This window comes from Schistocerca nitens, chromosome 3, assembly GCF_023898315.1.
Source record: "Schistocerca nitens isolate TAMUIC-IGC-003100 chromosome 3, iqSchNite1.1, whole genome shotgun sequence".
In the NCBI taxonomy this organism is placed as follows: Eukaryota; Metazoa; Arthropoda; class Insecta; order Orthoptera; family Acrididae; genus Schistocerca; species Schistocerca nitens.
Genome location: NC_064616.1, coordinates 735,895,861 through 735,921,715, shown reverse-complemented (window position 1 = coordinate 735,921,715; position 25,855 = coordinate 735,895,861). Strand labels below are relative to the sequence as shown.

Sequence of the window (25,855 nt, the reverse complement as noted above, 5' to 3'; positions counted from 1 at the left end):
TCAAACCTTTATTCTGCTTTAATGAATTCACTAGAGATATGTCTGTCCTCAGTTTCTTTCTAAAGTTTGATGGGGTAGACTCCACTGACTGGTCCCATGTCCAAAGCCAACTTCCATTTTCTAGCAGCAAAATGTGGCAACGGCCCTTGATGATGACAACCTTTATACAGGTATTTGATGCCATGTTGGTTTAAGGTTGTAGAAATGGTTCAAATGGCTCTGAGCACTATAGGACTTAACATCTGAGGTCATCAGTCCCCAAGAACTTAGAGCTAACTCTAAGGACATCACACACATCCATGCCCGAGGCAAGATTCGAACCTGCGACTGTAGTGGCCGTACAGTTCCAGGCTGAAGTGCCTAGAACTGCTCAGCCACATAAGGTTGTAGAAAACCACACAAATGCACATAGGTCTTCATAAACAGTGTGGCTTAACTCACCTTATTTGCAGTAAAGCTCACTTTTTTTTTCTACGAGCAGAACCTGACCCAGTGATCTCTCATCACATTGCATTACATCTAACAGTAATCCCCTGCCTGAACACAGCTTAAGTATTCATCTCACCAACCAACAATGGGGGAAATATAGTTGGAGCTGTCACTGATTCTAACTCCATACCACATCCAGGATACCATTTTCATGCTGGAAAACCCACTATAATATCAGTGATGAGTGGCAGATATTTTCTTCTCTTAATAATGATGCACATTATAAACACTTCTCTGTGTGACATATTCATATACATTTAACTCTGGTTAAGTTATGTATGCTGTCATATTTGTTAAATTCTGTTGTAAACCAACATGTATACGCATTTCTTTATCAACAGGTACCAATACTTAACCATTGGTGGCAGACAGAAACTGGCCATTCAATAACTGCAACATGTGTTGGATATGGTCATAGTACAAAACCACCAATGTACTCAGCGGGAATGCCTTTTCCTGGGTTTGATGGCAAGTTTACAATCTTTATTATCTACTTAATGTAAAATGCCTCAAAAGTGGAATGACCATGCACAAAGAAGTAGATCAAGTTTGGTATTTTTTTTTTTTCAGTGGTACAAACAAAGTTATGGAAATCTACTTTTTTTACTTAGTGCACTGTTCAATGCACTCTCATGTTATGTTGGAAACAACAGCAGATTCCACATATATGAGACTAGGAATTAATATGATCTCCAATAGTCAGTATTTAATCTGATACAGAAAGATATAAATTATGCATCTTTAAAGTTAATGAATCATATCATCCCCAGATTAAATGTTCCGAGACATAACAAAAATAATATTAATAGCATATTTCATAGTTCAAAGCTTACAAATTGAGACTGTTCTATTACTCTTCTTTTGCACCACTTAACAGCTCACTAATACCCACCAAAACATAAATAGTTACAGAAATTCTGAGTATAATTAATTTTATATCATTAACGACATGATGAGTTTGTGTACAGATCTTCAGAACTAACTGAATTCAATTTTAATTCTGGAGTGATAATTGTGCCTGTGTCTCAGATACTCTTAACTAAACTTATTGTCACAAATCATTGTATTTATCAATATAACATTAAATTATCTAAATTATATGTAATTTTCAGCTAGTATTTAATGCCTAATAAACCATGTAATTCATAAATGTTTTGTTAAAATTTTCATTTACTTTCACTTATAATTCTGTATTTATCTGAATGCAGTTCACATTTTACGGCATGATGGTACTGAATCAGACAGGAATGAACTGGGTCGCATTGTGTGCAAGCTACCTTTACCACCTGGTACAATGTCCACCTTATACAAAGCTGATGACAGGTTCAAGCAAATATACTTCACCAAATTTCCTGTAAGTAATTTTCCAAATATAATTTTCAACTGAATGTGTTTTTCCTTAACTAGTGTAAAAAACTGATTTACTAGTATGGTTAAAAATAAATGTGTCCTCAAAAAATACTGTAGTATAATACATCATATAATGTTTGTTGTCTGTGTCATAGAAAAGTATTCCATTGACTCAGCTATTCAGTAATGCCCTGAATCCTGAAGGAATAAATCTCTATCATTGAGGAAATCGTTGATTTTATGCCATGCATCTTCCAGGTGTGACAGTTCATAATGCATTCTATCAGTCAACACATTTCTGGTGTATTTTATATTCAGGAATAAGGAAAGTGGTCAAAATGTAATATTGAATATGTTGTATGCACAATGATTTCTGCAGAAAAAGTCCTTTTTCTCCAATGGACAATGGCTTGAAATGAATACAAATTAAGACTTTTTTTTTAAACTTCCTGGCAGATTAAAACAGTGTGCCCAACTGAGACTCGAACTCGGGACCTTTGACTTTCGCGGGCAAGTGCTCTACCATCTGAGCTACCGAAGTATGACTTACGCCCAGTACTCACAGCTTTACTTCTGCCAGTATCTCATCTCCTACCATCCAAACTTTACAGAAGCTCTCCTGTGAACCTTGCAGAACTAGCACTCCTGAAAGAAAGGATATTGCAAAGACATGGCTTAGCCACAGCCTGGGGGATGTTTCCAGAATGAGATGGTCATGTCATAGTACAACTCGATAAAAGCAAACTGAGGAGACAAAGAACTGTGTCCTAGCACCTATTTAAAGGACGTTGTTGTGTGTTTAACATCTAAAACTAACCATCTTGAACTTCGCACATTTTTATGGATGCCTGCCAGAATATTCTGTATTCCTCTAATGTCATTTTAGTTATTTTACTTACATCTTGCTATAATTCTGTACCTAATATTTGGATACACACCAGTGCACCAGGCTGCCAGTGCACTGTACTTCCAATATTCTACCAACAGCATTTGTGAAGGCTGGTCGCCAGATACTGCCTATGATCAGCCACATGACTTGTGCACGTCACAGCACCCAACAAACAACAACCACCTCAGTGACAGCAGCACTCCATGCTGCCATCTTGCTGATACTGGTTTGTGCACCATGTCAGGGTCACGTGCCCTAAGTGCTAGCCCCCCCCCCCCCCCCCAATATTTTTTTCTTTTCTCTCTCTCTCTCTCTCTCTCTCTCTCTCTCTCTCTTCTCTCTCTGTCTCTACTGAAGGATTTCCTTATTTGCTTGTGATGGATAGTGGTCCTTATATGCTTGTGACAGTTAATGATTCACAGATTGTGCCTTAGGCCTTCCATGATTTCTGTGCCCCTCAAGGCATTCATCACATGACTGCTCCTCGTTTTGACCACAGTCTAACTGGGTCTGAACATGTCACCCACATGGTCAAGGTTCAGATGAAGAAGTACTACATGCCTTGACACACTTTTTGAGTTTCTACATTAGTGAGGGATCAAAGTCTGGCCATGATGCTCCATAGTCACTAGCCCCACACCCTCCTCCCCTGCTCCATCTGCTCATGCTGTCCCACCAATGCCCACTGGCGTGGCCCTCATTGGTGGTTCGGTCCTGGCCCCACAGTCTGGACTGGGGTTTCAGCCACTGAAAGATGTGGATTCGAGCCACAGTCCACAGGTGCCTTCCCACAATCCTTCACAGCCACCAGAAATTTTGTGGCAGGCTGGGCTCACATCTTTGGATCCTTCTACACTGGCATCTCCAATGTCCCCAACCAAGTAGCTGCCACCTTCACCAATGGTACCCTTCCACCACATTGAGCAATCATATGTCTAGATGCAGCCAGTGCCATTTTCAGTGGTCCTCTCTTATGTTACTTTGTGGGGGAAAGACCACTGCATGTGTCTGTGACAGCACCATTTCTATCCCTACAGTCTCCACCCTGGAATTTCTTTCTTTCTACCACTGTTACCATCACCTGTGGCATCTACTACAGAGGCCATAGACATTTGAACAGTTGCCCTCATGCCAGCATCGGTGGAGCTCCCTTTCACCAATGAGGAAGGAATACTATAAACCTGTACGTAATACTTAGATATGCTCTGTGGCAACAGGCCATCAGCGTCCTACACTTAGAAATTACTGAGCAAGGTGGTGCAGTGGTTAGCCCGCTGGACTCACATTTGGGAGGATAGTGGTTCAAACCTGCATCCAGTCACCCTGATTTATGGTTTCTGTGATTTCCCTAAATCACTTCAGGCAAATGCTGGGTTGGTTCCTAGTGTCCATGGCTGACTTTCTTCCCCATCCTTCCCTAATCTGATTGGACCACTATACTTGCTGTTTGGTTCCCTCCTCCAAATCAACCAACCAACAAACTTAGAACATTCTGCTAACGGCATCTGCACAGGCCATCCACCAGAAATTGCCTGTAGTGGGCCACATGACTTGTGCACATGACATAGTATCCACTGCTCCATCTATCAGAGCCCTCCTCTTTATAAGCGCAGTGCAGCAGGCATTCGCTTTCATTTTGTATTCATACTTATCATCAGCAACTGTTTGTATTGGTCTTGGATTGCTTCTATGGTTGTCTCTACATTCTCAACTGTTGTTTGCTTGTATGTGGAAGAAGAATAATCTTTTGTTCACTGTGGCCATGCTGTTTTCTGTGTCTTTCAGCATGATACACATCTAGTTTTCAAAACATTATAAATGTAAACAAAATTGAATGTTCTTTTGAGCAGAAAATCAGAGAACTAAAATAGTGACAATAGATATGTCAAATAATTATGATTTAAAGATAGAATATTCCAGAATGGAATACCTATGGGACTTTTGTTCACATTCTGTTGCTGCAGGATATTACATTAAATACAAAATGTTTTTGCAAAGATAACTACATTGTTATAAATAAAAGAGAACAATTATATAATGAATAATGAACTGTAGTGTGCCCAACTTTAAATAAAATTTCATGATTTGGCAAGTTTTAGTGACATTTGGTATTACTTGAGTAAATTCAGCACTGGAAAGCTACAATGTTTTTGATGAACATTTATTTTCAAAATTATGTTTTACGCTATTCTTTTTTGTTTTAAAGTGAGATTAACATCTTATTAATCATTAACAGTAAATAGAATTATTGTTACTACAAAAGCTCCAATGTATCTTGTACTTCATTAGAAGCTACATATCTTACCTTTCAAAATTAAAATGGTTTCTATTACTTCAAATGCAAAAGTGGTATCAAACTGTTCATTTTGTCAAACTGTCCAAAATGTTGGTTCTTTACAATTATTAGGTCATGTTACATAAATGACAAAGATGCCAGTCTTTTTATATGCATGGAATATTTAAGATGGTTGACATGGGGGCAGTATTCTCTTCAAAGGAACCATGCATTGACACACTTCATAGTGTGCTATTACTTGAAAATTGGATTATAAGTTGAAATCACAATCATGAAGAGTAAATACATTGAATAACAGTCCAAGCAGAAAATTTTGTCCTTTCTAAAATACTGCAGGACACAAACAGGAAATAAACTAAGAAAGGTACATTAATAAAGTTAATTATACATTACAGAGTATTTAAATAAAATTTCTTTCCCTGAAATGTATTTTTCTTTTTTAGAATGTATGTCAACAATGCATTCTCACTTAAAAATATTATGGTAAATACTTTCTATTAACTATTCCTAGTGTGAATTTTCATGCAAAAGGCACAATAAAGGATTATAAACAGTTTACCCAAATCAACACAAAATTCAGTTACCATGAAAATCTTCAAAAAGGCCCCAAATTATTTCTTAACAAGGGCCACATTTTTTTTACACATTTTTTTATGAGCAGAACTATCAGAACATATGTTATGTTATCTTTATGCAGATAAATTTCTCAGTATTATAGAGATGAAGTAACATCCACTTGAAAAACAAGATTTCTGTGAATCATGGAACAAGGACTTTATTTTCTTGATTCATGGAGGGCCTTGTAGCATACCCTCACTGCTCATTTCACCATCCATTTGGTTTAGCTTGCATATCCTCCAGACGAAAAAAATTAAAAATAAAAATAAAGATAGTAAAAAAAACAGATAAGAGTGAGTAGGACTCACATCATAATGATAATAATGATAATGATAATAATTCCGTGTGGCTCTGTGGCCTGGTGTAAGTCATTCTATTGAACATCACTTTGGCAGCTTATGTGTCCCTAACTTCCCCTAGTTATCCAACCAGGGAAAGGGGGTACACGGTTTAATATACCATCCAAACTATGTGTTGTTTCTGGTGACTTCTCATAGCATTGATAAGTGAAAGCTAGGTTAAAATGAAAGGCTAGAGCAAAATGATCACTGAAAAATCTGTGCTCCAACCAACATTCGATTCCACAACCTCTCAGTTTCCAGGTGTTTGCTTTGCTGCTAGACCACAAGATCAACAGATAGTTCATCTGTAGGTTTTGGTGAGTGAGTTTGTGAATATCAAAAATTGTGACATAAATGGCTGTATCTTTTAACAGTATTGACTTAGAAGCTTAAATGTTTTACACCACCAAAAAACCATAAACTTTAGTATGTAACATAAATTCCAGCTTAATACCTTGGCCTGTTCCTGAGGGGAATGGGTCATAATAGACAGATGGGAAGACAACAAGGTGCTCCTATAACGGGTTTGTATTTACTGACTGAGGTATGGAAACCTAAAAACATACTTTTGGCACTACATTCTTTAAGGGTTTTTGGCTGTGTTATGTTATTAATACATTCATAGTGGTAGTGTCCAAGGTATTCCTTAATATGCTTTTATCAACCCACTTCAAAAAAAAGGAGACAAAATAGAATTAATAAACTATGTATCCCTCTCGTTTTTGCATAAATGAGAAAGTGATGTACAACAAAAACTAATTGTGCAGAAAATAAATGTCAGTGATAAACAGTTAGGTTTTATAAGGATTAAAGAGGCCACATCCACTTTGACAATCCACAAATATTGCAATTTTTTCATTCTACATATAGAACTTCACATCTGTAAAAGTTGTGGTCATAGCTGCTATGTTTGTGTTGAATTCTCATTCCACACTACTGTGTTGATAAGGACATGCTGTAAGCACACCACAATTTTTGGTGTAATTTATCTTGATAATGCTCAAAGAGGTGAAATTAACTATACCCCCAATCATGTAGGATGGTGCTTCCATGCATAGACGTGGGGTGACAGGGAAGCTTGGAGAGGATGAGGTTGGCCCATGTGTGGTGGCAGAGAGTGGGCAAACAATCTCTATACTGCCAAACTGTGTTGCAGTGGACAACATTCATGTTCATTTGCTTGCAGTACATCATTTTATATATTCAAGTCCATGGGGGTGACTAATAAATTTTCAATCTCATTTTGATAAATCATCTGCATGATAGAAATCTCTATAGCCAACATTATGTGATGTCAAAAGGTGAGAACAGCTGATGCAGCTTTGTGAAGACATCAACTACAATTTTTCTCAAAATGATGATTGTCTAATGACAAGGGCACTGAAACTGGTTGCAGTAACTGTCATTTATTGCAAGTTGGACTGTATTATAAAAATGTAATACACAACAAAATCAACTTCAAACACCAACCAAAATGATTACATTTGCTTGACAACTGCTTCTACTCCATAGATTTTTTTAAAAATGTGCATAATACCTGTATGTGGGTGTGTTTGACATATTGTTAAGTTTAAATCAGTGTGCATAAAAAAGAATTACTGATAGCAAAGACTAATGTAAAAGACTATGTTGTCACAATCCTTGCTGTCTCCAGGCATTATGAGTGTAAACTAACTCCTTCAATATTACATTGAGAGACCACATTTATGGTCCATTGAACAGGCAAACAATTAACCATCTTTTTTCAAAAAAATGTGTGGGAATTGTAACTGAAAATGTTGAAAAGCACTGATATCTTGACAGGTAACCCTTCCTATCATTTTAAGTCATTTCTCCAGTTTGTGCCTTGAAGGTGACATGGGTTTGCTTGATAAAGTATCAGAGTTTTTGACTAATTTATCCGGCTGCAGTCTCATAATTTATTAGAGCATACTATGCACTGGTAAACTCTTAACTTCTCCTTGGACAATATGTTGAACATTATAGACTGCATACTTCATTGGATACAAATTCCTAATCAATCAAGGTTAGGAAATTCTCACATACCTGGTATGCAATTGATATGCTAACGCATTTTTTAAGCCACAAGTCCTTAAAACCAAAGTATCTACATTGTAATATCATTATCACCGCTATCTGAGAGTGCCCAAACCTTCTGACTGTAAAATTTCTGATGGAAGGTTGAAGGCTTTTATCCATCTTCAGCTCCCTATCAAAGTCTGCTTCCTGAAGCTTTTCAGCATGTCACACACAGTGTACCCATGCTGAAGGGGGAATGTTGTCTATTTGTCTATTGCTTCATGTACAGGCAATTCAATGTCTGTTATCTTGAATCCCCCCACCCATGCCACACATCCTTCTCGCCCTCTACCACATAGCATTTAAGCTGTGCCCAAATTAATTCCATCCGGTTGTACTGATGGTGATATGTAGGTACACACTAACCTGTGTGACCACATTCATATGCAAGAGAGTCAAGTTTGTATGTTCTGTCACTTGCCTTGTATGAATTGACAAGCTGCAGTAATTCAGCATGACTCTGGTATATACCTTGTGGAACATTTTTATTTGTACGCCAGAGCACAACATCCACATTTCTGGTGTTTGTACTTGGCATTTTTTCTATAACATTTGAATTATAACTGCTATGGTACATTAGTGACTGACTCTGAAGCATAAATTGTTCAGTAAGCTTCTCCTTAAAACTGACACCATTCATTTCTGAATGGTAGTCACTGCTGTTTTTCTTACACCTAAATACAATTTTACTCTCAGGAATAAAATGAGAAATACAGCCAGCATACAGAGTAATTATCCAAGAACTATTTGCTATGGGGACTTTCAAACTGCCAGCACCATCACTTATTTTTTAGCAGATATTTCTGGAATGATTATGATTCACCCATGTTTAGTCAAAATAATACACTGTTGAACTGCCTCCTTCTCTTGTACTGTACATCTTTATAAGTGATGTGGTTCACCCTGCACCTATGTCACGTCTTTCAATTAAAAACTGTCATGTTAACATATTTGAAGCCAAAAAAATTAATATTTGATCTGCTATTAGTCCATTATAGACCATCACAGTAAATAAATTCCATTCTGTACATGCAAATACATTTTATGTTAAACAGTTTAAACCTCTGAAACATCTGTGTTATCTAATACTTTCAATTTTCAGGGTTATTATGACACCATGGATGCTGGATACATTGATGAAAATGGCTATGTGTATGTAACAGCTCGTGATGATGATGTAATAAATGTAGCAGGGCACAGGATGTCCACTGCCGCTCTTGAGGATGTGATTCTCAGCCATCCTGATGTGGGAGATGCTGCAGTTGTGGGTGTTCCAGAACCTACAAAAGGGGAGATACCACTCTGTTTATATATGATAAGATCAAGTAAGTGAATTTCAAATCATTTCATTTTTTTTCCTATAAAAATACAGGTGAATAAAATATGATTCTCAAAATTCGTCATATGTCTTGCGAACAACAGAGCTACTCAGCATCAGAATAAAATCACTGAGAGTGCATACTTGATTCCTTTGGTGAATTATCTTCAGTGGCAGAAACCATATTAAAATTTGTGCCATAAATGATAAATATTAACTGAGAAAGGTTGTAGCAGATATCTTATCATTTTTTAGAATTATAAGAAAGCTTTATAGCCTGTTTGAAAAGTTGATAAGTAGCATCTCTTATATCAAAAATTTTGTTTTGATATTCATAAGGATTCTGCTTGGTATTATTGAAGTGAATTCTCAAAAATACTGTTTTGGGGTAGAAAGTAAATTTATCAAGAGACTGGTGGTGTGCTCAAGTCAACTGCTAACTGATTCCATTGTGGGAATAATTAGTAAACATTAACTTCCTTGCATCAGTGTAGTTAAATGATAATTAATGTGCCTTCTACATAGCTGCAATTTCCTTATTATCTGTAAAATTAATTCACATTGTACAGTACATATAACATGAAATGCATTACATTAATCATTATATTTCTTATACTGATTAATAGCATTTTTTTCTGAAATATCTCTAAGAACTGAAAGATATCACAGGAAGAAGAATCCCTGATTTCAGATTTCTTAAAATTTAAAACTTATTTTTATTGTTGTCTACATCAAATACAGTATAAAACTGTAGCACCCAGCTGTATAGATGGAGCAGGGTTTTCAATACAGTATATTACAATGTATATTTTGCAGTGAGTGGTCTGAAGATGGTTTGACAATCATAAATGTTTTTTAAAAAAGCTTTCAGGAACCTATATTTGATCACTTTCTTCTTTCTTGGCAATGTCAGATATATCTAATTTAAGGGTCACAGGTGAAGACAGCAACAAGTATGGTCTCAAAAAAATTACAGGTAACTGTACCTATGCTACAGCAAGTAGATCAAATAAGTTTCATCACATAATTTCAAGGGAGACATTTGAAGCAGCAAATGAATACTGCCATGCATTGAAGAAAGTGAGCTACAGAGCTGAAAGAAATTGATCATACCAACTTTTAATGAAACAAAGAAAGGGGAGAACAGCATGAACTTGAAAAGTGAATATGTGGGCACAGGTGAAACACTCTTTGTCTAGCACATTAGAGAGTGGTAATATGAATGAAATTTAAATTTTTTATATTGGCACACTATATATTACAATGCTGCTAATCATGTGCTAACTTGATCTACAGAATAGTTGGGTTTAGATGTGTTTTTAAAATGAACATATTGCATGTGTTTTTTTGAAATGGATAAAGTGAAATATCATGTCATCATAAAGCTCTTCATATCAGAATTTTTTAACATTTATTGAGGCCATCAGTTACAGGCAATATCCCAAAGTGAGCTTCAAGCAGCCGTTAATAAGACTACAGAACAGCTAAATAGATGGTTTGAGGGGAATAAACTTATGATAAACACCAAAAATCAACATTCCTAAATTTCTGTTTAAAAGGTGATGCATGCTGCACCAGTGTGACAATAAACTCCGACAAAATTTCATCTTCTCTGGAAACAAAGTTTTGAGGCTTATGGCTTCAGAATAACTTCAAATGGCACACACTTATAAACAAAATTAATTGAACACTAAAGAAAATATGTTACAGTCTGCATTTACTCTCTGTCAAAAGAAGTTATAGCACCGTTGGAACTGCCTACTTTGCCCAGTTCCACAGCATCCTACTGTACGGAATTATTTTCTGGGGTAATACACCACCTAGTTCAGTCATCTTCTTAACTCAAAAAAGAACTGTAAAAGCAATGAAACGTGCTCAACAAACAGATTATTGTAAACCCCTCTTTCAAAAGTTATCAATTCTCCCTCTTCCCTATCTGTATATATTAGAAATCTGTAAATATTGTAGAAAGAATTTGAAAGATGTAAATGAAAATTTCAATATCCATAAACATGATACAAGACAAAAGGAAAAGTTTCATGTTGAGTCAATAAGTATGTCAGCCTATAAAACCTCCACAGTAAACAGCACTATACAAATTTACAATAGTCTTCCATATAAAGTAAAAGACATATCATCATTCTTACTGTTTTGTAAAACCCTAAGGGCATTCTTATTGGATCATTGCTTCTATTCAGTAACAGAATCTCTAGAGCATTTAAGGTTCAAAGACTTGAAACAAGACAGTGCAGCTATTGCAAGAACCTTTGTGGATAAAGCTAAAATTCATGCGTCTGCTGTGAGTGTTGTGTGTGTGTGTGTGTGTGTGTGTGTGTGTGTGTGTGTGTGTGTGAGAGAGAGGGCATGCGCACGCATGCATGTGTGTCTGTTCTGTATCCCACAATCTGATTTATAGGATGAATCAATAAAACTTAAAAACTTCTGATAAAAGACCTCTTGTCATTATGGGGAATTGGCTTGACAAGAGGACCCTTTTATAAATCTCACAGGTGAGTATGCAGTGCTTCACAAAACAGTATCTCCTCAATTTTATAGGCATTTTAAGGAGCTCAGAGTATCTCTGTACAAAAGAAGAATGTTTTGTGAATACAATAATGCCAAACAAGACAAGTAGTCCCTCTTTAAATGAGAGTTATAAATGCTCATAGATGTTATTTGTTTACATTTGGCAGACCTAAAATACCAGCTGATAGCTTTTATTAATCTAGCAACAAAATCTTACACCTACAATACATGTTAACTCTGTTGTTGCTGCTAGAAATGAAAAAAATGAAGTTGCTATGAATTCACATGACTGGCTAAATGTCTTGAAGAATAGTATTGGTAACAAAGTAACTCACATAACTAAATAATCTACCCAGTTCATCTTTAGCTACAAAGATAGTGGACCCTGAAAGATGGACATTAATGGAAATAAATTTCCATACCTCATCTTTCTTTAAGAAAATGGACCCATTGGGTTTCCTGGTGCACTAATTCCAGCAGGGATCACAAAACAACAAAAATATCATCTACTTAAGAATATCAAGACCAATTGTAAAGAAGAATAAAAAGACTTTCTGTGTCCTAAAGTAATACAAATATTTTGTAAAAAAGAAAAGAGAGAGAGAGAGACTCAATTTGGAGTCAATTCATTTGATTTTAAATTTTTGTACATTATAAGTGGTATGGGTTTAAAGGGATTAACCACTTAATGTGTGATGTTAGCTTAAAAAAGTTTGAAGCCTTGGTAAAGGATATATCAAGGTTAATGTACAGGGTAATTTTTCCACCATGTACATACTCAAGGGATTGATCAATGAGAGGACATGGAACAAAAAAGATGTAATGAACTTACGTCCGGAAATGCATGTTTCCCATGCTAGAGATCGTTTATTGAATCATACATTGTTAGAGACTATGGTCTAATACACGCTGCATCATGCAGCCACAGTTAAAGTATGTGTTGAGAATAGTTTCCATGTGCCTCAACGCATGCCTGTACATGCCATAGCATGTTCTGTCTCACACATTCACGTCAGCCATGCTACATCCGAACAAAGTCAAAGGCAGCATGAATATTCTGCTCCAGTGACTTCACATCTGATATGGGCTCTGCATACACGACACTTTTGAGATGGCCCCATAACCAGATGTGGGTTGAGATGACATGATTGATATGCGACCAGACATTAATGGCAAAATGGGCTGGAGCAACATCAAGCAGCAGCCACATAACCTTTTGAATCTTCAATGAAACTTTTTTCAGCAGGAGAGGCAAAGTCACCCACAAGAAACGCCAACAATTCTGGCCTGTTAGACAACGTGGAAGGAAGACTGGTTCGAAAATACTGTCGCCAATTATCCCGGCCCACACATTCCAGCTGCATCAATGCTGATGACTCGCTGTCATCATACCATAGGGGTTCTGCATACTATACCACAGATGAAAGATGAAAATACCACTCCACATAAAGGTGGCCTCACCTGTGAATAGGATGGATAACAGAAATACCATAATTGCGGATGCCTAGTGAAGAAACCAGTGAGAAAACTGCTCCTGATGTGGAAAGTCTGTCGTTAGTAAGCCCTGAATGTGCTATAAGTGATAAGGGTAGTAACATTTGTCATGGAGAATGTTCCACATTGTCATCTGGCTTACCCTATAGTGGTGAGCCAACTGCCTGATACTGACACGGTGGTTGCCTTTCGTAGTTTTAATCACATTTTCCTCCAAGTCTGGTGTCCAAACATTTAAGGTACATCCTTCATGATTTCCTGCTTCCTGAAATGAACCTGTCTTAGACAAACAGTGAAACACTGTTGCAGACACTGAATGCTGTGGTTGTTGTAGGTGAGGATAGGCCTCCTGATACAACCTTGCTACCCGCCATCCGCTGCCATTTGCCTTTCTGTAAGTAAGCACTATGTCGGCAAGCTCTCAATTCGAACATAGAACCACTGTGTACAATGATGTATAACATCCACTGCAAGAAGAGTCAGCAAGAGAAGTGAATCGGACACCACATTATCAATTAGCATGGTGGAAGATGGCACTAGGGCATGATGTATGGGAAACAGCACCACCCTCTAGGAAGAAACCATGCATCCGGTAATTGTGGCTAAATGGTACAGTGTGTATTAGACTACAGTCTCTGTAACAATGTATGATTGAATAAATGGTCTCTAGGATGGAAACCATGCATTTCCAGACATAAGTTCATTAGACAGTTTTTGTTCTGTACCCTCTCATCAGTCAACTCCTAGAGTTTGTACATCGTGGAAAAAAATCACCCTGTATATGCAGAATTTGTTTCTTAAATATGCCAAATTAAACAATGGTAGTAAAGTCAAACTTTAAAACATATTATCATAAAACACTTATATCCCATCAACAATACTGTCACATAGAAGAAGGTGTAATTAGATGAATGATGAACACTAACTTCACATAATGAAGGTTTATTCAGCACTTGCACATACGAGAGCATGGAGTGAACTGCCTCCTGCCAGAACACATACAGTATATATACAGCTACAGAACATTCCAGTACAATGATTCTTGACATTTGTAGATACTTCTAGAATGTACTCGAACTGAATATAGAAATGAAAATTGTACAGTCCAGGTGAGTTTTGAATTCACAACCCTCCATGCAACAGTTTAGTATCATAACCACTACACCACAGTGCTACTCAGCTTCTTCTGTGACATTGCTCCCTTCTTAAGAGAACAGTGTCTCGGTGTTATGTCCTCCTAGTCTAGGAATGAGTCATCGGTCCTGCATACTCCCACTCCTGATGACTGATTCTCGCCCTGGCGGTGATCTTCTTAGAACTTCTTTTGCTGCTACACTCTTCATCACGTTTCTGCTTGTTGTCTGTTGCTGGAGCTTTGAATTTACCCTGGGTTGCAGGATCCTTTTAGGGCTTCATTCAAAGGATGTGGACCGTATCTCTGATCATTCGTCGTCTTGTGTCAGGGTCGAAATCTTCAACTTCATAAGTTACATCAGACAACTGTCTTACAACCTTATAAGGTCCAAAGTAGCGCCTGAGGAGCTTCTCAGAGAGACCAACCTTCCAAACAGTGAAGATCCAGACGAGGTCACCGTGCTGGTAGACAACAGGGCAGTGGCTTGCTTCATACCTTCGGTGATCATTTTCTTGAGTCTGCAGTGTGCGGAATCAAGCTAACTGCCAAGGTTCCTCAGCTCTGGTTAACACCTGGCCGATGCAGTCATCGACCACATAATCAGGATGTAACATAAACACAGTCCAGAATGAGATTTTCACTCTGCAGCGGTGTGTGTGCTGATATGAAACTTCCTGGCAGATTAAAACTGTGTGCCAGACCGAGACTCGAACTCGGGACCTTTGCCTTTTGTGGGCAAGTGCTCTACCAACTGAGCTACCCAAGCACGACTCATGCCCTGTCCTCACAGCTTTACTTCTGCCAGTATCTCGTCTCCTACCTTCCAAACTTTGCAGAAGCTCTCCTGCAAACCTTGCAGAACTAGCACTCCTGAAAGAAAGGATATTGCAGAGACATGGCAATGAACACAGTGTTCGTTGTCATAGATATTCAATTACAACAACAATACAAGAAATGAAATTAAAATGGAAATAACTTTTAAATACAACTGTTTGATATATTACACACTGGTAACAATAATTCTATTTAACATTATGGGACCTACATGAGAAACTGGAGTAGTTTGAAAATGTAGCTGAGGTAAGCAGAAAATTGCTTGACATTTCAACTATTATATTATTTTGCAGCCTGAACATCATTGGTTCTGTGTGGCATGTTTGGTTAGCAATGATATATTAAATTTCCCAGTAATCAGGGTTTCTTAATGCAAATCAAAGTTCCAAATCCACTTTGTTGTTGCTCCCATTGCCCATTGTTTAGAGGATATGGTAAAAGAACATGACCTGCTGTCATTACAAGTTATACACATACAGGGCTGCTCAAAAAGAAGTAACAGGATTCAGACATTTATTGCTTCTGGACTCCAAGAGATAGAAACACTACTCCAATGTTCCTGGAAAGAGAAAAGTTCACATTTTTACGCATTCAATGTGAGCACCATGTGTTACATGACAGATGTCAAAACGGTGGCTCATTTCCTGCCACACATCGAGCAGCTGGTCTCTCATTATCAAATTCACAGCTTTAACAATGAGATATTACAGATTTTCCAGAGTGTCAGGCATAGGGCGTGTAAAAACACTGTCTTTTACATAACCCCCTGATTCAAGTCACAAGGTGTGAGGTCTGGAGACCTGGGAGGCCACCAGTGATGAAGTTCATCTTCGGCCCCTCCTCTTACAATCCAGTGTCCTGGAATGGTGTCATTCAGGTAACATTGGTTGCGCTGAAAGAAATTCTCTAAGCATGTCAGATGTTACCTGGATGACACCATTACAGAAGATTGGATTGGAAGAGGAGGAGCAGAAGATGAACTTCATCACCGGTGGCCTCCCAGGTCCCTTCCCAGGGTATCTATTACAATGTAACTGAAAAAAGTGTCATGTGTAGCTCATAATGTTCTAGAATTCCTTGAAACTTTTGAGACTCTTTGTTTTCATGCTTCTATATTATCTAGAAAGAAACTAAAAAATTTCAAAATTTATATGTGTAAAAATATAAATGTTTTGAGCAAAATGTGCTCATGGGGGAGGGGTTTGAGATAATGATCTCACTGATACCCCTCCCTCTTGTATCTGTGCTAGCAGTATGAATTCTGAAAACATTGACCATGCTAACTCCAGATTCCACTTTTCTCTTATGCTATCCCGAGAACAAAAATCAAAGCAATAAACTAGATGCTAGTGGTGGCGCATGCAAAATTTTACCAATGTGCTACAATGGGATAACCTATAACCTTTTGACTTACAAGGGTAGTAATCATAACTAAACTGAATATATTAATTTTATGTATATAAATTGTACTGTTTAAATATATTTAAATTTTATAGTTAATAATTTAACATCATGAAGATTAAAACAAAATGGAAACAAGAAAACCCAGTTTCAAAGAAAAATACTGACCTGATGTCAGCAACATAGCACTCATAGTGCCAGAAGGGATTACTTCACATCAGAGTGTGTGCAATTGTAAACAGACAGATGTGTCCCTGCTTTGTGTTGATCGGTGATTGTAGCATGGCTGATCATCATTTCAGCACTAAACACTGGTTTCTATGAGGGCATGCTGAAAAGAAATGCTTCTGAATTTTTTATGTGAAAATTCTTAAATGTTTTTGAATAAAACAAACTTTACTAATACTCTACATATTTATTCTTCATGTCTACATATTTATTTCTCAATGATAGATCAGTTTGTTGATAGAATCACTGTAGCATGTCTGACTTTATTGATGAAACCACATCTAACCTCCCCTTACACTGCTTCATCACTATCAAAGTGAGGTCCTTGAAGATATTCTTTAAGTTTTGGAAACAGATGAAAATCAGATGGGGCCAAGTTGGAACTGTATGGAGGATGATCAATGAGAGTGAATCCATGGTGTTGGATTGTTGCAGATGCTGCAGCACTCATGAATGGTCTGGCATTTTCATGCTGAAAGAGAGGGTATTCCTTGTGTTGACAAACACTTCAAGTTCAAAATTTGAGTGCAGCACACTGTTTCTCATGCACTAACATACTACCATGTTGTATACTGCAATTTGGAAACCTCAAGGGGCTGTGGACTGGAGACATGAAACAGAATCATCGCACTGGCTTAGTTATAGGTCTAGCATGTTACAGACTTCCAATTGTAGGTGTAGCACATTACAGACTTCATTTCATTGATAGGATACTGGTAAAATGCATTCATTCTAGAAAGGAGATTGCTTACAAAACACTTATGGGCTCCATCCTAGAATATTGCTCAGTTGTGTGGGACCAATACCAAATAGGACTAACAGAAGGTATTAAGTATATACAAAGAAGGGCAGCATAAATGTTCATGGGTTTGTCTAATGTATGAGAGAGCATTATAGAAATGCTGGCAAACTTAAACTGGTAGATGCCTGAAGATATATGTCGAGTATCCCACAAAAGCGTACTTACAAAGTTTCTAGAACCAATATCAACTGCGAAAATTGAGGAATATACTGCAGCCCCCAGTCTGTTGCTCTCTTAGAAGACAACATTAGACTAATTACAGTTCACATAGCAGTCTCTCTTTCCATAAGACACACATAACTGGAATGTGAATAAACCATAATAAGTGGAATAATGGAAATAACCCTCTCCCCCATACTTTACAGAGGTTTGCAGATTTTGGATATTAGATGTCGATGTAGCCTGTAATCTCAGACATCTCATAAATATATCACTTGTTGGAGCACTACAAAAATCACATTAGCAGGAAAATGATCACCTAATGTGCCAGTTAAATACATTCTGTGGAATTTCATCTGCTGTATTAACACAATTTTAGGTAATTGCTGCAACTGTAACATCACTTTTTCTACAGTTCAGTGGCATCCGTTATGCTGCAGTTTGCATCAGCACATTCCTCTGTACAATACATCCTTGTTTCCTGACCAGATAAGCCTATGGTTTCAATAACTGATGAGTACAGTACTGAAAGTGTTGTGCTATTTTGCCGATAGTTGACAATCATTGCCTAAGGTAACACCTAGTGAGATATGCACTGATTTCACATTTAGAAAAATTGGAATCAAATTCCTGATTGACCATTCAGATTTAGGTTTTCTAAGGTTATCCTAAATCCATTATGGCAAGTGCCATGAGGGTTCCTTTGAAATGGATGTGCATGACTTCCCCTTCCATGTTTCTCCAGTGTGAGCTTATTCTCTGTCTCTGATGTTCTTTGTCTCTTATCATCTCATTTTCAGTGGCACCTTGAACACTAATCCTCCTCACATTAGTTTAGGCAACCATAAAGTCTGAGTACAAGTGGATGTACTAGGGGTTAATACAAATTCCAAGAATTCATTACTGATCATCATGCTGAATCAGTGTCTGATAATCTGGGGAACCATCAGACATGCTCCATATTGTAGGCCTCCTTCACACTGACCATGGTGCCAGGGATACTGTGGACTCTTCCGTCAGTGCGTTTCCACAACTGTATTCCAGCAGGCCAGTCTTCATCTGTATCTTGAATGCAATGTTTAAAGAGTTCTTGTCCAGAAAACAAATCCTGTTTCTTCTTTGGTATCACCATTTAAGTGATATGATACCCACAAATTATTAGTGAGATTTTGTTAGTCAGTGTCCTGATGTCCTATATTGCATACAGAGACACTTTGTACCCTCATACATGTTATCCAGATTGTCATTCATCAGTTACACACTGAAAGCCATTAACTACATGCAGAAACTTTCACTGCACCACATAGCAGCATCATAGCTACTAGTTTTTGGACTGTAATATTAATTTATTGTAATGTATGTTTACTCTCATCTTCATGTCCATTAGATCACTCAGGATAACATAATGTAGCTAGGAGGATGCTGTCTCAAGATTTGAAGAAATTAATAGATATTACCAGGATAGCTGATTATTATTATCAGTGTGGTGAATACTGAATATTTAGGCCACAAACTCAAGTATGATGCTCACACCATTGACAAATGACTCACAGTTTTTAAGTTAGTATGTTAGATCCATGTTCCATGGGTCATTTTGCAAAATAAATTGTAACAATTTGGAACAAGTTAATTTACATTCTCATGGCAGATAATTTTTTATATACACAGATGTGAGTTAGTAACTCCTATCCACCACCTTTTACACATTGTACAGTGAACTATGTGAAATAGCTTCATATCCATATATACATACCTACCACACAAACCTCTATGAAATGCATGGCATGCACATTCTCATGGCAAATATTTTTTTTATATACACAGATGTGAGTTAGTAGCTCCTACCCACCACCTTTTACACATTGTACAATGAACTATGGGAAATAGCTTCAATCCACATATACATACCTTCCACACAAACCTCTATGAAATGCATGGCAGGGGATATTTCCCATTGAATAACATATTAAGGTACATGTGTGGGTTACATAAAGTATAATTATGGTAATGTTAAGACTTCTGTGTGCTGATATTAGTCATTTTTGGTATGGGCCTAGGATGGGTTTCACTAGAATATTGTAACCAGTCTCCTTTGTAAAAAGGCTGCATTTTTCCCACTATCATATGAATGGAACCTCACCTTTCATGCAATTGAGCTATTGTGACATTTCCATTCCATATCGGGGTGTTATATATATATATATATATATATATATATATATATATATATATATATATATATATATATATATATATATATATATAACAGAGGGAAACATTCCACGTGGAAAAAATATATCTAAAAAGAAAGATGATGAGACTTACCAAACAAAAGCGCTGGCAGGTCGATAGACACACAAACAAACACAAATATACACACAAAATTCAAGCTTTCGCAACAAACTGTTGCCTCATCAGGAAAGAGGGAAGGAGAGGGAAAGACGAAAGGATGTGGGTTTTAAGGGAGAGGGTAAGGAGTCATTCCAATCCCGGGAGCGGAAAGACTTACCTTAGGGGGAAAAAAGGACAGGTATACACTCGCACACACACACATATCCATCCACACATACAGACACAAGCAGACATATTTAAAGTTTTGTTTGGTAAGTCTCATCATCTTTATATATATATATATATATATATATATATATATATATATATATATATATATATATATATATATATATATATATAAAGAAGGAGCACTGTTTTACATTTCTGAACATTTAAAGGAACCTTTGCACCATTTTGAAGTCTTGCCAGAGTTGAGTGGATATTTGTGAAGTGTGTTTTTATCAAAGAGTCTGAGGTTGCTGTTAATATTGTCCATCAGACTAATATACATCATCAAAGGTAAGGGCCCCAACAGATTTCTCTGGCCCTGACAAAGATGTGAAGTTGCTTCTTCATTTGTTGATGAATCTTCATCCAAGATAACACGCTGTGTCCTCCTTACCAAGAAATCCTCAACTGAGTTACAGATTTTGTTTTTTCATGCCTCTCTTTCCTTGAGTGTCCTGAATATTGGAATAGACTGTTTGGTCTTAACTTTCATCTTTTTTTGCATGAGCTAGTTTATAATCTATCAGGGGTAATATTCTATCTTCATTTTTAACAACACCAAGAGATGGTAACAAAGGTATTTACAAATTTATTACTGATACACATTATGTTACCTGTGTTTCACAACTTTTCATATTACATGACCTAGGATTTGAATTACAAGCTCATTTCCCACAAAACTGAAATACAATTTCTGGAAAGTTGGCTTAAAACTCAGAAGCTAGATTGCATAAGATAAAATGCTGTGAAATGTAGGTTAAAAATTTTGTGTTTTGCTATGTTAAAATATATTGGTATAGGTATATTAAATGTTCAGTTTTCTTACAGATGCAAGAAAAACTGAAGCAGAAATAACAAATGAACTAGTAAAGATGGTCAGGGAACTTATTGGTCCAATTGCTGCCTTTCGTCTAGCTGCGCCTGTAAGGGGACTTCCCCGAACACGCTCTGGAAAGACATCTCGAAAATCAATTGCAGATTTAGCAAGAAATAAGTTTGTGAAGGTATTTAAATCTTTCTATATTGTATTGTAAGTGTATAGATCTCCTTGGTGATCTTCAAGGTTTTAGAAATCTTTTTCTGTATAAATCAGATTTTCAGTATCCTGCTGATAATTTGTCCAGCATGTTCTTCTAATTCATCTTGTCATGTTAGTCTGGTAGATCACTGCAATAACTTTTAGTTAACAATAATATCACACAAGTAGTCCTTCATTTATGAAGATGCAAGGTACAATAATTGATACCTGTTGCTTACAAATATCTAAATATGGCTATTACAGGTTGGGAGAGGTCGAGTATTTGTAACTGGAGATGTACAGATAAACAGTGTAGAAAAAAAGGGATTTTAGCAGATTATTATCACTCCTCAATTACAGAATAATTTTTATTGGTGAAATATGACTGAAGGAAAATTATTGTATAAGTACAGTCGTCATATTACTGAACAAATGTTGTATTCAACTTACTTAGCAATTACTAATCACTTTTTAATGATGACCTATGGTAGGATTTGTCAATGAGTCATTGTATTATTAAATTATTAATATCAGAAAGCACATGGATATGCTTATGTCATTCATTGTATAAATGTCATCACTTGGCACAAGGAAGGCAGGGGTCAATGAGGATATAAAATACATTTCATTGTGACCAAGTAACTTTCTAACATTTTTATTCAATGACCAAAGTTTGAAAGTTTATGTGTACTGCATATTCTAATTCAAAATAACAAAAGTCGGTCAGTAGCAATATCTGCATTTTTGTCTGAACATGTTAGGTTGGCTCATGAACATCAAGCATCCCCATCCAGTATCATTACTAGTAATTAGATATGCTGCCTTCCATTAATTTCATAAAAATAAAGTAATTTTAGAGTCCTAACCTAACCAAAAACCTTCCATTATGAAAAGGTCAGAATGCATCCACAAAAAATAATTTTACGCACAGGCTGGCACAAAGAGGTTATATGCTATGAATCGCTTCCTCTGTGTGACTACCATAGACGACATTTATTGTCACTATCTGAGATATGTTGCAGTTGTGATCTAATAAAAACAACCAAGAAAACTCTGCCAACATATGAATGCCTGTCAGCATGCTGTTGTTCTGAAATAAGACTTTATTCAGGGGCGTGACTGGGAAGTCATTCCTCACCATGCTTAATCTCCTGATTGTGAGATCTCAATTGTTCAGATTTAAAACAAAAGTTATGAACATATGCATCATACTAATGCAAATGAATTACACATTCATGATTATCTTCTGAAGAAAGTTCAAATTTAATAAAGCAAAATGTATCTAAAACATGAGAATGTCACAGCCTTCATGAATGACTAAGATTTTATTCACAATTGACCTCAAAACAGACTGTGCCCATGTGTAGGTTTGTGTCATACACAAGTAGCTCTTGAGAACTACCAATTAAATATGGAAATTGGGTATTGGAAGTAGATGAACAAAGAAACAAATTATTGAATGCTGCATGGTAATCAATCAAATTGTGTATAAAAAACTTAAAATTATGTCAAATGAAGTGGAAAAATACAGATATTAAGGCATGTGGATTGGTGAAATTTCATAAGATTTTGACTTACAGGTCTATGGTTACTGTATCAAAGTTGTGGGAAGACTGCTGGAGATATTTTCTTAAGATGTTGTGTCTGATTTTCTACCTGGTTGCTTGCAGTTCAGTTAAAGAAGAGGACAAATGCTGACAAAGTATACCACTTCTCCTGCAAGATTGTAGTCAATGGCTAAGGCACCTTTTACTTTAGAATGCATGGATTTCACAACTAAGCTAATGTGGATTTGCTGTGTTGGCCACTCTCTTATAATGGCTAGTCCACTCAACTTGCAATGGGAAAGCTAAAATTAGTTACAGCTTGTACATGAAGCCATCTTGTTAGGCTGAAAAACTTACATTTCAAATGAGAATAATTTCATTGAAATTACAAGAGAATATCAGGTGAATTCAGCAGGATAATTCAGCATCACTCTTGGGCTTATGCTGATACTAAGAGAGCGACAAAAAATTTTGCATGATATAGTCATGTCTCAGTTATACTAGCAACAGGAAGATAATGATTCCCTAGACATCTGTTTCTTTAATGGTACTGTAAAGGACTTAATGGTACTTGTAAAGGACATCCCAGATAAACAACGAAGACTCACTCTGAGAAAAGTATTTGCAGCAGTATGCCCTATGCCTACATCTTTCCATATATGATTTAACTTCAAGAAAGCAGATGAGGTCAAGTTCACTTATATCAGGAAGAAGCTGGACCACATATTGGTAATTCTGCACTTTCTTTTTTTTCTTTTTTTCTTTTTTTTTTAAAAAAAAAATTCCAGATCTGTTTCACTGAACAAGATCATACTGTGGTTCCCTCTTTAAATCATTGCACAATTATCTAAATGAAAACTAAAAAAACTAAACTCCATCCGAACAGGTCTTGGAAGGCCCAACAGCACCAACCGTCCGCCGTGTCATCCTCAGCCCTCAGCCCACAGGCATCACTGGATGGGGATATGGAGGGGCATGTGGTCAGCACACCGCTCTGCCAGCCATATGTCAGTTAGACCGGAGCTGTTACTTCTGAATCAAGTAGCTCCTCAGTTTGACTCACAAGGTCTGAGTGCACCCTGCTTGCCAACAACACTCGGCAGACTAGATGGTCACCCATCCAAGTGCTATTCCCACCCAGCAGTGTTTAACTTCGCTGATCTCATGGGAACTGGTGTTACCACTGTGGCAAGGCCATTGGCTATTGTCTAAATGACATATACCAAAATAAGTGATCATGGAAGAGGAAATAAACTGCAGTCATTCAACAGAGGAAGGCTACTGGTCCTGATGGGATCCCAGTATGCTTCTACAAAGAATATGCAGAAGAACTTGCTCTTCTTCTAGCAGCGGTGGTGGAGGAGTGAAGCATTGCTAATGACTAGGAGAAAGCACAGGTCATTCCTGTTTTCAAAAAGGATCATCAATCAGACATACAAATCTAAATGTCTATATCATGACAATGGTCAGTTGTAGAATTGTGAAACATGTTCTATGTTTGTGTATTATGACATTTCTAGAGGCCAAAAATCTCTGTAGGAATCAATATGGATTCTGAAAATCACAGTTGTATGAAACTCAACTTGCTATTTTTATCAATGGGATGTAGAAAACAGTAGATACCAGTGCTGAAATTGGTGCCATGTTCCTTGACTTTGGAAGACATTTGATACAGTTCCACACTGCTACCTGATAGACAAAGTATGAGCATACAGAATACCAAACCATCTGTGTGACTGAATTGAAGAGTTCCTAGGAAACAGTTTACAACATGTCATTCTTAACAAAAATAAGCCTTCAGAAGTAAAAGTAACTTCAGGTACACCCAAAAGGGAGTGTTATAAGATAATTAATTTCCACAATATATATAAATGACCTAGAGGGTAATATTAGGAGTTCCACAAGGCTTTTCGTGGGTGCTGATGCTGTATACAAGGAAATTGCAACACTACAAAATTGTAGTAAAATCCAGAAAGATCGGTAAAGGATTGATGCTTGGTGCAGGGATTGACAGTAACTTCTGCACAAACAGGTAGAAATACCCATAGTTGTTTGATTATGTAACTGCAGAACAGATACTGGAAGTAATTGCATCCATTAAGTATTTGGGAGTATGTTTACAGAGTGACAAAGTGGAGTGACCACATAATACTAATCACAATTAAGGCAGATGTCACACTGAAATTTGTTGGAAGAATCCTCAGGTGCCCTGAAGAATACAGAATACAGAAGCAGATGTAATAAAAACTTCATTATGGACTCAGTAAACAAAAGTTGTAGACTGAAAACCATGACACTGTTCACCTCACATCGCTCCTGTTCCTACCCCCCACTCTCCACCTCCCCGCTCAACCCCTCTCTCTGCTCCACACTCACTCCACCGCAAATCACTCTTGGATCTTGGGTGAAGCAAATCTGCTGGCAGGCTCAGAGGACCATATGATGCTGACCAACCACTGTGTCAACCTCTACTAAATGACATAATATGGACACACTATGGCATCAGCACACCATTCTCCCAGCTGTTGTCAGTTTCCCATACACTGGACACACTACTTCACTTCTCATTCAGACAGGTTCTTTGTTGTCACTAGGTACACCTCATTCCAGTAGCTGCAGTGCAGATGCAAGATGATCCCTGTTAGGCACCAAACTGTAGTGATCACAAGGAGCTGTCGAAAAACCAGTGAGAAATATGAACATTTCTTGCTTCTCAAGATGTGCCTGAATCTTTTGTGGCTGTCATAGGGTTTATAGTTGGTTTTGGAG

General features: G+C 37.1%; 1 protein-coding gene across 1 annotated transcript in view; it reads left to right on the top strand.

Annotated features, from left to right (window-relative positions):
• The window catches only part of LOC126248710 (acyl-CoA synthetase short-chain family member 3, mitochondrial), a 345,178-nt gene that overhangs the window by 304,263 nt on the left and 15,060 nt on the right, over positions 1–25,855 (top strand). The window contains exons 10-13 of the mRNA XM_049950007.1: positions 831–957; positions 1,698–1,843; positions 9,165–9,387; positions 21,350–21,525. Coding sequence (XP_049805964.1) covers positions 831–957; positions 1,698–1,843; positions 9,165–9,387; positions 21,350–21,525 — 672 coding nt within the window. The remainder of the gene's footprint in view (positions 1–830; positions 958–1,697; positions 1,844–9,164; positions 9,388–21,349; positions 21,526–25,855) is intronic.